General features: G+C 37.7%; 1 protein-coding gene across 1 annotated transcript in view; it reads left to right on the plus strand.

Annotated features, from left to right (window-relative positions):
- ttc39a (tetratricopeptide repeat domain 39A) overlaps positions 1–9,230 on the plus strand; it is a 31,798-nt gene extending 22,568 nt beyond the window's left edge. The window contains exons 13-18 of the mRNA XM_062999008.1: positions 2,706–2,797; positions 2,981–3,101; positions 3,482–3,593; positions 3,820–3,934; positions 5,396–5,512; positions 6,398–9,230. Of these exons, the coding sequence (XP_062855078.1) occupies positions 2,706–2,797; positions 2,981–3,101; positions 3,482–3,593; positions 3,820–3,934; positions 5,396–5,512; positions 6,398–6,533 (693 nt within the window). The 3' untranslated portion in view covers positions 6,534–9,230. The remainder of the gene's footprint in view (positions 1–2,705; positions 2,798–2,980; positions 3,102–3,481; positions 3,594–3,819; positions 3,935–5,395; positions 5,513–6,397) is intronic.
- Positions 9,231–13,549: the final 4,319 nt, after the last annotated feature.

A 13,549-nucleotide genomic window follows, 5' to 3' on the forward strand; every position in this document is an offset into this window, starting at 1 on the left:
GGAATACCTTTTCATGTTCCAGCATAACTGTGCCCCTGTGCACAAAACCCATAAAGACATAGTTTAACTGGAAAGCTATTAACTGATGTTGGGTGCTAACCAGACTTACTCGTCCAACATCAATATTAGACCTCACAAATGCTCGTTTTACTAAATTCTTACAAACTCTGAAATGATGTAAGTGGAGGTTTTTATAGCTGCAAAGGGGCCCACTTTACATAAATGCTCATGGTTTTAGGAAGAGATATCCAACAAGCTCACAGTCAGGTGTGCACAAACTTTTGACCATGTAGTTTATGACTTTTAAATATGATGCGTTGGTATATGTTTACAATAGGGTGGCACAGTGGTTTGATGGGTAGCATTGTCACCTCACAGCAAGAAGGGCCTGGTTTCGATTCCCAGATAGTGTTCTTTTTTGTTTGTTTTGTTTTTTTGTGGGCAGATTGCATGTTCTCCAGTAGGTTGCCTCTGGGAATTCTGTTTCCTCCCATGGTCCAAAGACATGCGGTCAGATAATTGGAGATACTAAATTGCGAAATTGTGAAGGTGTGTGTGTGTGCCCTGTGATGAACTGCCGACCCCTCTAGGTTGTTTCCTACCTTTTGCTTAGAGAATTGTACCCACTGAACCTGAATAGAATAAAGTAAATGAAAGAAATGAATGAATGTTAACAATATGTGTTATGTACAGTGGGGAAAATAAGTATTTGACCCCCTGCTGATTTTGTAAGTTTACCCCCTTGCAAAGACTTGAACAGTCTATAATTTTTATGGAAGGTATATTTTAACAGGGAGATACACATTATCAACAAAAAATCCAGAAAAAAAACATTAAATAAAAGTTATAAATTAATTTGTATTTAATTAAGGGAAATAAGTATTTGATCCCCTACCAACCAGCAAGAATTCTGACCCCCACAGACCGGTTATGTGCCCATGAGGCACACAAATTAGTCCTGTCCCTGTATAAAAGACTCCTGTCACAGAATCAGTTTCTTCCATTCAAATCTCTCGACCACCATGGGCAAGACCAAAGAGCTATCAAAGGACGTCAGGGACAAGATTGTAGACCTGCACAAGGCTGGAATGGGCTACAAGACCATCAGCAAGAAGCTTGGTGAGAAAGAGACCACTGTTGGTGCGATAATTCGAAAATGGAAGAAATACAAGATCATAGTCAATCACCCTCACTCTGGAGCTCTATGCAAGATCTCACCTGGTGGGGTAAGAATGATTTTGAGAAAGGTGAGGTCAGTCCAGAATTACACGGGAGGAGCTTGTCAATGATCTCAAGGGAGCTGGGAGCACAGTCACCAAGAAAACCATTAGTAACACACTTCGCCGTAATGGATTGAGATCCTGCAGTGCCCGCAAAGTCCCTCTGCTCAAGAAGGCTCATGTACAGGCCCGTCTGAAGTTTGCCAATGAACACCTGAATGATTCAGAGAAAGCTTGGGAGAATGTGATATGGTCAGATGAGACCAAAATTGAGCTCTTTGGCATCAACTCCACTCGCCGTGTTTGGAGGCAAAGAAATGCCCAGTGGGGATGGTGTTCTTGGGGTCATATCCAGCATTTCTCTGCTCCCAGCTCCCTTGAGATCATTGACAAGCTCCTCTCATGTAATTCTGGGCTGACCTTACCTTTCTCAGAATCATTCTTACCCCACCGGGTGAGATCTTGCATGGAGCTCCAGAGCGAGGGCCATTGACTGTGATCTTGTATTTCTTCCATTTTCGAATTATCGCACCAACAGTGGTCTCTTTCTCACCAAGCTTCTTGCTGATGGTCTTGTAGCCCATTCCAGCCTTGTGCAGGTCTACAATCTTGTCCCTGACGTTCTTTGATAGCTCTTTGGTCTTGCCCATGGTGGTCGAGAGATTTGAACGGAAGAAACTGATTCTGTGACAGGTGTCTTTTATACAGGGACAGGACTAATCTGTGTGCCTTTTGTGCACATAACCGGTCTGTGGGGGTCAGAATTATTGCTGGTTGGTAGGGGATCAAATACTTATTTCCCTTAATTAAATACAAATTAATTTATAACTTTTATTTAATGTTTTTTTCTGGATTTTTTGTTGATAATCTGTCTCTCCCTGTTAAAATAAACCTTCCATAAAAATTATAGACTGTTCAAGTCTTTGTAAGGGGGTAAACTTACAAAATCAGCAGGGGATCAAATACTTATTTTCCTCACTATGTGCAAATATTGTAATAAAATTAATTTGATAATAATAATAATAACAATACAGTGGAATATGCACGAATGCAAACAAATTATCTTATGGGATCTTGTTTATTTAGGGCATGAGCTATAAAAGTACATAAGATATTTTATAGTGGAATTATGTTTGAATAAAATAAGTATTATAAATTTACATACAGTATTAAGTGTTTGACGGTGTTAGATATTTTTGCATTGCAACAGTATCTAAAAAAACTATCTAAAAAAGCAACAGTTTCATAAAAAAAAAAAAGCTTTGGTTCTTACAGGTTTTAGCAGATTTGTGTTCTTGGACTGTTATTTACTTAAACTAGAGTAATGAATTGTTTGCTGTGGAAGCACTGTAAGTCACTCTGGATAAGAGCATCTGCTAAATGCAGAAAATGTAAATGTAAATAGTAAACTTTACAGTACAGTACATTGTTCAGCACAGACACCGTGGTTTCTGGTTCTCATAAACAAAAACTCTTTTTTCACAGGCCATGTACACTTATATGAAAGCTGCCTACCTCAGCATGATGAGTGCAGAGGAATGCCAGGCATTTGGCGAAAGTGAGGTGGCATTGTTCAGGTAATGGCAAACTACAGAGCCAAGATTGTGTGTGTGTGTGTAAGTAATGTGTAATATATAGAATATGTGTGGAAATATGTAATCATGCACCACATGTTTATTAGTCTATGAATGTACCAGTTCTGTCAGTTAGTCATAAATGTGCACGTAATGTTTATAGCGACATTTACTGTGTTTCTGCAGGGAAGTACCTGGACAAAAGCAGAAAATAGCTGGGAAGTCTCTACCCACTGAAAAGTTTGCTATCCGCAAGGCTCGCCGCTACAATGCAGAGAATTCCATCCCTTTACCTGCACCTCCACTGGTCAGTACCTTTGAACTGTATAATTTGAGTTTATGATTTTTCATAAATATATACACTGATATACACTATTTGGCCAAAAGTATTTGGACATCTGACCATGTGCTTGTGAAGCCAAGCCAAGTTTATTTAAAAAAATTATTGAAGGATTTTAAAACAAAGTCATGGAAAATGGGGCTGCCATTACTGTGGTGATTGAAGACAATTTGCCCACAAGAATGGGTCAAAATTGCTGCAAAAACCTAATCTTTTATTTTTATGGACGTCTGAAAGCTGCATTGTCAATAACGGCTTTGTTATCTTATTACTTTTCCCCTGTTGGTTTTGTTTTTAAACATATTTATTTATGCTTACATTTTTTGTTCATTGTATTTATTCTACAGGAGATGATGTATATCTGGAATGGCTACACAGTGATCGGGAAGCACAAAGATTTGACAGAGGGCATGCTGAAGACGCTGGTCGAGGCTCAGGAGAAACTTGAACAGCACCCAAGTACTGACATAGTTCATTCAAATATAATGCTACATTACCAACCACTCAGCATTTCATACAGCATTATTTTCTAACACTGCACAATGCTCTCCCACTCCAGTCAAACTACAGAATGCATTGTGCATTCACACAAGAGGACATTATTGGCCTTGACACAGAATGTGTGTGTTTCTACAATGGAACTGCTATTGATTGTGTATTGTGTATCCTGTGGGTTCTTTTTTAGGGACAGAGTATTCTATAGATGACCAGTGTGTGATAGGTCTGCTGAAGGGTGTGTGTCTTAAGCAGTTGGGCTACACGGAAGAAGCAGAGCACTACTTTACACTCGTCCACTGCAAGTGAGCCATCATTCAGTGTATTGTGTGTGTGTGTGTGTGTGTGTGTGTGTGTGTGTGTGTGTGTGTGTGTAAAATGCAATACAACAATAATCTGTAGTTTGTTAATTGTCTTAAACCTTTATTTAATGGATTTCAGTGTTTTTACCATTCAACTTATATGTATTTTGTAGTTATGAATGATGCACAGTGCACAATGATGCCTGGCTGTGTCATGCTGTAATTCACATGGAATATGTTTTTTCTTAACTCCCAATAGTTTGGTCAAAGGTCTTCTCACACATGCAGGTCACCCATAAAAGTGAGCTTTGATGCATCCATGTTCAATGGCAACAGCTGGCTTTTGGACCTTTCACTGATAACAATCTAGATGGTTCTTTTCATCTTTGGCATAGAGAACATTTATTTTTCCTTAAAATTAGCTGAAACATGGACTCATCTGACTTTAGCATGTTTTCACTGTATTTTGCTTCATCTGAGATGAGCTTAGGCCCAAAAACTTAAGCGTGTTTCTGCATATAATTAATGTATGGCTTTATCTTTGTGTAATACAGTTTTAGGTTGCATTAATTGATGCAGTGGTAGACTGTGTTAAGTGACAACAGTTTTCCCAAAGTATTCCCCAGTGCCCAATGGCTGTATTTATCACTGTAGCACAGTAGCATGGTGTAACTTGAATTTTCTTTCTGAACTGGTTCAATTCTCAACAAGTCTTCACAAAACATGCCACAAAGTAGTGAGCCACAGCTTGCAAAGAGTCTTTGGTGGAAATTCCTCCCCAATCATGATTCCATTATCTGTTAACAAGTCACCTGCTTATGGTAGAATGTTTCAAAATGGTGTGACTTGAATATAAACTTTTCAATTATATTTTGAGTGTTGCAGGCATCATTTCAACAATTGATTATATTTACAAAATACAATTGAGCACTTTTGTCACTTACATAAAGGTTCAAGAGAATTTACAAATCACAGATTCTTGCTTTGATGTTTTACAAAATGTCCCAACTTTTCTGATATTGGCTTTGAATTAACGTCTGCCCCTTTATGAAAACGTTTGGACACTCCTGGTTTATTCTGCTCATTTAAACCTGAGTTTGATCTTATCTTAATAGATATAGATTTTTATTCACCTATATGTCACATGTTTCCTCACATGGTTCTCCAGAAATGTATTATTGTTGTGGGACCAATAATATGAGACCAGGATTTTGTCAAATGGATTTAAATCAGACATTACAAATGTTGCTAGACTGACTGGATATGCAGAGTAACTTGTGTATATAAACACGGAAATACATTTTTATTTCTGAGACAAAGAGCCTAAATGAAACAATGTCTGGAATTCCCCTGCCCATCTAGTCTTAGGCAAAGAAAAGAAATAACTAATGAGGGCCTCATGTACCCTTTCAAACTGACTTCATTATTGAGAAATTTATTTCTCTTATTTTCTTTTCTACACAGTGAGATTCAGATTAAATATGACCACTACCTTGTACCAAATGCTCTACTGGAACATGGACTGCTGTGTCTGGAACAGGGCAGGAGAGAAGATGCCTTAAAATTACTGATGATGGCCAAGTAAGTATTACATTTTATAACACATGCCTTCTTACATTGTGTTAGTAACACAGTGTCACTAGTGTTGACTTGGACCATGATTTGGACCAAACGTGTCTGCTAATGGAGCAGTTTGTAATTTGTCATGACTTCCTCTTTGCATAATACAGTTTCAGGTTGCATTTCCTGATGAGACTGGTAAGGGACAATGATTGAGAAGTACTTTCGACCCCATGTAACTATGCCCATCATGGTAGCCTGTTGGTTTCTCAAATAATACCACCTAAGGGTTTGATGGTTATGCACAAAGATTTCCTGTGACTCCCTAAATCTTTTAATGATATTATGATATGTAGATGGTAAAAGACTTCAATCATTTGCAACCTTGCGCTGAGAAACATTGTCTTTGAACTGACTGACAATTCACTCACAAAGTTTGGCACAAAGTGGTATACCAAAATAAATTTTTGCTTGCTAAACACTAAGTCTTTGGTGAATTCTCCATTGATACTTAATCTTAATGTCCTCACCTCACAGGGTTTGTATACATTTTCTTATTTTGCCTGCTCCAGATGTTTTTGTGGCTTTCATTTGTCACTTTGTTTCGAGTAGTTGGGCCACCACTTTCATTTTACCTTTGCCCTTTTTGTGACTTAAGCCTTTACTGGGATTTTCTCTTATGAAACCTCCAAAAGCTTTTTTTTTTACTGAATTACAACAGCCCCTCACGACTCAAAGGATTTTACTTAAGTAGCAGCTTGGTGACTTTGAACCTGACTTACATTGAGAACATGAGAGACTTATTTGACTTGGAATAGAACTGACTTGGACTTCTAAGTATTGCTACACTGGTATGTGCACACCAAAGCATCTTTGCAACCCCTTTGTCTGACCTCTGCTCCACAGGCAAAACTACAAGAACTACTCCATGGAGTCACGGACACATTTCCGGATCCAGGCGGCGCTGCAAAAAGCAAAAGCAACAGAGGAAAACGGGGAGCCCTGCTCACCCTGCTCGCCCTGCTCACCCTCTAGCCCCTGAAAGCAATGTTTAAAGCAAGGGGTTGAGAAGTTACTAGGTCAGTGCATGCCATCATTGGGCCTACACAGCTGAAAGGGACCGCACAATGGCAGAGAACCAAACATTAGATGCAGAAATCTTTAAAGACAAAAGCTTTTCCATATATTAGAAATATTCATACAATACAATACTGGTGCATGCACAAATGTAAGAAGACGACAGTTCAGCTCGGAGTAAGAGCCAATTACATTGTGCTATCCCAGAAATATACACCAGGTCATATTATATATTATTTAACTTATTCAGAAATCTATATGTTTCCATGTTGATTTCTATTAATAGCCAGTCCTTTTTTTTAAAATAATAATAATTTATTTTAACAAGACTGAACAGATTAAATGTAGCCAGGGTTGGTTAATAACATAGTACCAGTATTTAGAATTAATGCGACAGCAGTCTGTAGCTCGGCTCTACATGCTGAGATAAAAGGTGAGAATTTATAAGCCATCTTAAGATATGTATTTTTTCATTCCATGTAACAACCTAATGCCATCTGCAACATTTTTTGTGTAAACACACCCATCACCTCATTGAAATCTGGCCTACTTCAGTCTTTTCATATTTGTTCCTGTTGCAAAAATGGGTTTAGTAATGTAGCTTTATATTTAGGGGGGAACATATGGGTCTAAGTTAATTGATATGGTGGTACTGTTCACCAGTAACATTGAGGAATAGCGTAATGTAGGTGTTTCTTCTCAAAATATGTTCTTAATGTACTCTAAAAAGTTTACTTTATTTATTACTGAATACATTTAGTACTGTATACAGTATGTTCTCAAATTTCACCCTAGAGTTTAAACTAACACAATTATATAATTGTCCTCTCACAGTGCAAAGTACTTCAGCTTTAATAATTGCACAATCTGTTAATTATGTAATCTTCATTATGTGTTCCCCGATTAGAATTAGTATAAACCAAGACAAATATCTAATTGTTCTGAAAATTAACACCACCCAACTTTAATATTTGTTTTGTTTTGACTAAACCTGGTTTGCTCTACTCCTGGATGCTTATTGACTTCTAAACTAAAGTTTTAGGTTTTACCTTATTATTTGGTTTCTGGGCTAATTATCAAGCTTTAATAAGCTAGATTAATTGTTTTGGATGTAGGGAAAACATTAAACTTTGCAAAAGCAGACAGCCTCCAGGACTGTAGCCAAAAATTTCTGGGCTAGACCTCAATCATGCGTTATAAATGATTTAAATGTAGTATTAGATATCTGTGGGTTTATTGATTGTTTCTTATGTCTAGTATCTGTTCTCTGTCTCATTGTTAGGGGACAGCTAAATGTGTCTTTTAAAAAGGCAGTCTCCATTATGTGGACTTGATTCTGATAGTACTTAGGCACTATCAAACAAGTCTTTTAGATTAGAGGACAGAAGCCAAGGCTGTCTGTCCTAACCATGGCAAGGAATGCAATAAAAACCAATTTAGCCTTACATTAGTGTTGTGAAAAAGTAATTGCCCCCTATACTGAATGGCTTTGTTATTGCATGTCTCACTGAATGGTCATTAAATGAAATTACACAGGTGCTCAGGTGTCACCATGGTTTACTGAGCTGTCGGCCAGCCAGGCACCCACTATTTGAGCCTGCTGCAACAATGACCAAGGTAATGCAGTTGATTGAATGAAATGAAAAATGATATTAAACAAGGGGCACACATTATGCAAAACATTGCAATTTTCATGACACTGTAAAAACAGTTGTTTTTTTTTAATTGAATTGAAATATTTATGTTGATTATTGAAAAATACTATATAAGGCAAGTGCATTTTAGATATGTTTTGTTGAGCAAACTGAGTTAGCATTAAATCTTATTACAAAAAGTATTTTAACATTTCTGTTTATATTATTACATTGGTGACTATGTTATTGTATCTCCTAGAACAAAGCTTACACTTTATTACCTACTATATACAAACTTCCAGAGTCAAAACTAAGAGAAAGAACTCATTTAAACTTACTGTTGAAGTTCTACAGTATTTTTGTTATGTTTGAGTCCTTATGTTTTGCAACTTGTTTTTAATTTAGATGTTGTATTGGGTTACAATGAGGAGAATGAAGACAGAATATTAATTTTGATATGAATGACTTTTGTTGCTGTACAGCCATCAAACTGAAAAGCATATAGTGGATATAAAAAGCTTACACACCTCCAGGTTTTTGTGATGTAAAAAAATCAGACCAGGATCATTCACATTTAATTCTACCTTAAGGTGACCTATAATCTGTGTAATTCAGTTGAAAAACAAACTGAAATTAGAGGGGTAAAAATAATAATAATAATGTGGTTGCATAAGTGTGCACACCCTATTTTAATTTAATATATTGAGATTTCAGGTTGTTTTTTAGTTGAATTGTACAGATATGTAACATTAAATGTGGATTTAATCTATTTTTTTTACATCACATAAACCTGTTGTTGTAACAGGGGTGTGTAGAATTTGTAGATCCACCGTATATCCACTCGATTTCCTCAAAGGTGGTGGACCACAAATCTAATGTACAATGTAACAGATTTTCTAGACAGTGGGTGTTAAGCCAGTAAGCTGTATGTATTATATGACTACTGCAGAAATCAGCATTCCTAAGAAAACAAGACACAAAAAGAATGTTTGTTTTGTAATTCAAGATTAAAAGACTTCATTACCTTCCATCTGTGTTCTTCGTCCTTGTTTTAACAGAAAGTCTGTTTTAAAAAAGCGTTTAGTGTTTTGGGGAGTTGTAGTGACAAGCGTAGAGGGTTTTTTAGTGTTGAACTTATGAATAGCTGTTGACAGAAGATTTTGAGTTAAGAGTGGCTTAAAGAGGTTATAAGGGAGGAGAAAGAAATGGATCCCTAGTAGTTACAAGATAATTGTAATAACACTGGAATTTCTTTACTTCTTGATCCCTTATCAATGCCAGTGAATACAAAGTACACATCTCAGAATGTTTGATGGCCAGCAAAAATTATCCACATTAGTCAGACAGCTAGCTTTATCTGCTATCTAACTGCCATGTAAAGCAGTGATCAGATTTCAGCACTGGCTGTTATTTCCACTTCATAAAATAAAGAAAACATACACAGATCCAAATGCGAAGATATAAAACACTGAACATATAAACCCAATAAAACATGGGTATTTTTTCATTGGTTGTTTCTTTTTAATAAATTTGCCTGAGACTAGTAATACACAAGACATTTTGTAAAACTACATTTTATTTACCTATGCGACAAAGTTATTCAACATACATAGCACCCTTGTGAAAAAGTATTTGTCCACCCAGTAAATTAGTATTTACATCATTTAATTGGCAAGTCAATTTAGCTAGTAGACCCACCATGACCCTGACTAGGATAAAGTGTTGGTAAAACACAGTTCATTATAGGATTAATTAATTAATTACAAACCAAAAGACAATTATGCTTACAAGAGTTAAAGGTAAAAGTTAAAGGCTTACAAGAGTTAAAGGAACGACCCTGGTCCTGGTTGTGATGGGTCCTGTTTCAAAGCAGTATGACACTCCAGACAGGATGCTAAACCATTTCAGGGCCTTGGCAATTACTCCCAAAAAACTTAGCCAATCATGTTTGTATGTGGACATTCAAGGGGGTGTAATTTACCACAGCACCATCCGAGTGTCCTAATAATATTAATAATAGTATATTAGCAAAGTAAAATATTAGCTTTAGTGGTTACAGGGTGAGCAGCAGACTGAGTTTTCACCCTGTTACCTATAGTACTATAAGAAGCCAGCCATCAGGTTATTCTGGTGTGATTGGCTATAACAAGACCAGCAGGAGAATTGTAAACAAGCCAGCATGTTCGTTCCATGTTTCAATAACATTATTTCAACAGTTCTGTTTAGTTAAACCTTTTGCAAAGATAGAAAATCATTATTGATCAGTGCACCTTTATTAGTGGAAAGCTATAAATCTAGCTACATGATCTCATAGGAGGACATGTCAGTATGTTAAAAACTCACTTAAATCACTTGATAGTGCACTGGCAACACTTTTTGGACTAATCTCTTCAGAAGGAGGCACAACAGATACATTTAAGTAAATCGAAACGCCCGTATGATTGTGCCGCTGGTAAAACAGGGTGCTGCACAAAAACAGTCCTAGGAACTTGAGTTCGATCTTTGCTTAGGTCATGATCTGAAAGGAGTTTTGTTTTTTTCCTCTGGGTACTCAGATTTCCTGTACATATCTCAAAAACATGCAAACGTTGGACTGGCTAATCTAAAATTGACCCTAGGTGTGAGGGAGTATATTGGTGTGCGTTGCCCTGCAAGGTGTGCCTTGTGCCCAGTACTTACGTATGGTCCCTGTCCCACAGCGACCCTGACCAAAATAAAATCAGTGAAATATCACACAGTACTTTGCAGTAAGTTGGTAAGGTCTCGAACCTTCATGGTCCAGTCGATAAGGCCCATAAGAGTTCGTTACATTTACATTTTTGGCATTTAGCAGACGCTTTAATCCAAAGCGACTTACAGTACTGTGACCGTATATTGTCTAAGCAATTGAGGGTTAAGGGCCTTGCTCAAGGGCCTCTAGGTAGCCTAGATTGCCCACTAGGCTACACACTAGGTAGCCTCTAGGTAGCCTCTAGGTACCCACTAGGTAGCCTAGTGGGTAGAGCTTTGGGCTATCAACCGGAAGATTGGCAGTTCAAATCCAGGCTCTGCTATGCAGCCACTGTTGGGTCCTTGAGCAAGGCCCTTAACCCTTAACCCTGTCTGCTCCAGGGGCGCCGTACGATGGCTGACCCTGCACTCTGACCCCAACTTCCAAACAAGCTGGGATATACGAAGAAAGAATTTCATTGTACTGTACAAATGTATATGTATATATGACAAATAAAGTATATCTTCTATCTTCTCTAATCTGCAGTGGTGGGGCTTGAACCAGCGACCTTACAATCGTAAGGTCTAGTCCAGCTACAACTGCCCTCTTTAGTTCTCTTATGCCTAGTTCACACTACACGATTTTTGCCCTGATTTTCGCTCGCAGACTGGTCGCTGCTAGATTTGCCGGAACACCGGCTCGGAGGCAACTCGGCATTGGTTCGGCAATCGAAACTCGGCTCTCGGTCGCTATGTGTGAACTACTCAACGACTCGATCCGAGCAGCTCGCTAAGCGCTCAAGACTCGAGAAAGATATCTAGCATGTTAAATATCTGGATCAGTCGGGCGACTGGCAGGGGAGGAGTTGTAAAAAGGTGGGACAGGGGCATGATATAGTTTCTATCAGAATACAGCAGCACACACAAGTTTTACAGTATATCTGACCTTATCGCTCTTTACAAAACACCAACGTTGCATTGCAAAAAATATTTATTAACCTCCAACTCACTACAGAACAATCCATGCTGTTTGCGTAGCCAAATCCACTCGGATTCATTTATTTTTCCTCTTTAATTTTACGCTGCACATCAGCACACAAGCGTTAATCACTCGCTTATTGTTGACATGCATTTTTGGACATAGTTTAGTTAAACCCCTCGTCACTTCTCGCGTGTGTTTTCGTGACAAAACGTAGTTTGGGAGACCAGACAGACTCATCTGCGATTCCTCCTGATGATAGATCGTGTAGTGTGAAACCCCCTTATCGCCGAGCAGTCGTGCAGTGTGAAATCCACAACGACTGAAAAGACTCCCGAGTGCAAGAGATCCAGTCGTGTAGTGTGAACTGCAGACATCCCAAGTTGCAAAAACTCATTTCAGGGAGGTACACCCGGACCCCGACCCCCCAAGCCCCCAAAAAAACACACCAAAGGATATGGGTAATAACAGAACTTTTAGGAGCTGCTAACTGAGCTACTAAGCTAATTGTTTGCGTCACAAACACATTAATGTGCACTAGATGGTGTGAAAGATAATAGATTTATGTTCCCTACATAGTGCACTAGATTGTATATTAGAAAATAATTTATGACCCTTACTTAGTGCACTAGATAGTGTACTAGATAATAGACTTATGTTTCTTGCATAATGCTTTAGGCAGCATATTAGTTAATGGATTTAGGTTCCATACATAGTGCACTAAATTGTATATCGGATAACGAATTTATGTTCCCTACATAGTGCACTAGATAGCGAATTAGACAATTGGTTTATGTTCCCTACACAGTGCACTACATTGTATATCAGATCACGGATTTACGTTCCCTACATAGTGCACTAGATAGTGTATTAGATAACGCATTCATGTTCCTTACATAGTGCACTAGATAGTGTATTACATAATTAATTATGTCCCTTACATAGTGCACTAGAAAGTATAACTAGATGATAATTTGTGTTCCTTACATAGTGCACTAGATAGTGTATTACATAATTAATTATGTTCCTTACATAGTGCACTAGATAGTGTATTACATAATTAATTATGTCCCTTACATAGTGCACTAGAAAGTATAACGATGATAATTTGTGTTCCTTACATAGTGCACTAGATAGTGTATTACATAATTAATTATGTTCCTTACATAGTGCACTAGATAGTGTATTACATAATTAATTATGTTCCTTACATAGTGCACTAGATAGTGTATTACATAATTAATTATGTTCCTTACATAGTGCACTAAATTGTATATCAGATAACGGATTTATGTTCCCTACATAGTGCACTAGAAAGTATATTAGACAATTGATGTATTGATTTATGTTCCCTACATAGTGCACTAGATTGTATATCAGATAACGGATTTAATATGCGATCGGGGAATAAAGTCTGTGTCGCGTGTGTGTGTGTGTGCTGGAACTGTACAGCGATCTGAACAATTTGAAAGTCGTGTTGTGTGAACTTGGCATTAGCTGGTAGTTTATAGGAAATAGGGAGTACAGTGCAGTTTGAGACACAAGCAAACACTTCAGCTGACTTCCTGGTTGAAAAATAGAGTCTTTCTATTGGGTAAGAAAAAGTGGGCGGAGCGTGTCGTGTCTGTAAGACTAAAATCGCCATTGAAAAAGGAAACC

The sequence above is a fragment of the Trichomycterus rosablanca genome, chromosome 7 (assembly GCF_030014385.1).
Source record: "Trichomycterus rosablanca isolate fTriRos1 chromosome 7, fTriRos1.hap1, whole genome shotgun sequence".
In the NCBI taxonomy this organism is placed as follows: domain Eukaryota; kingdom Metazoa; phylum Chordata; class Actinopteri; order Siluriformes; family Trichomycteridae; genus Trichomycterus; species Trichomycterus rosablanca.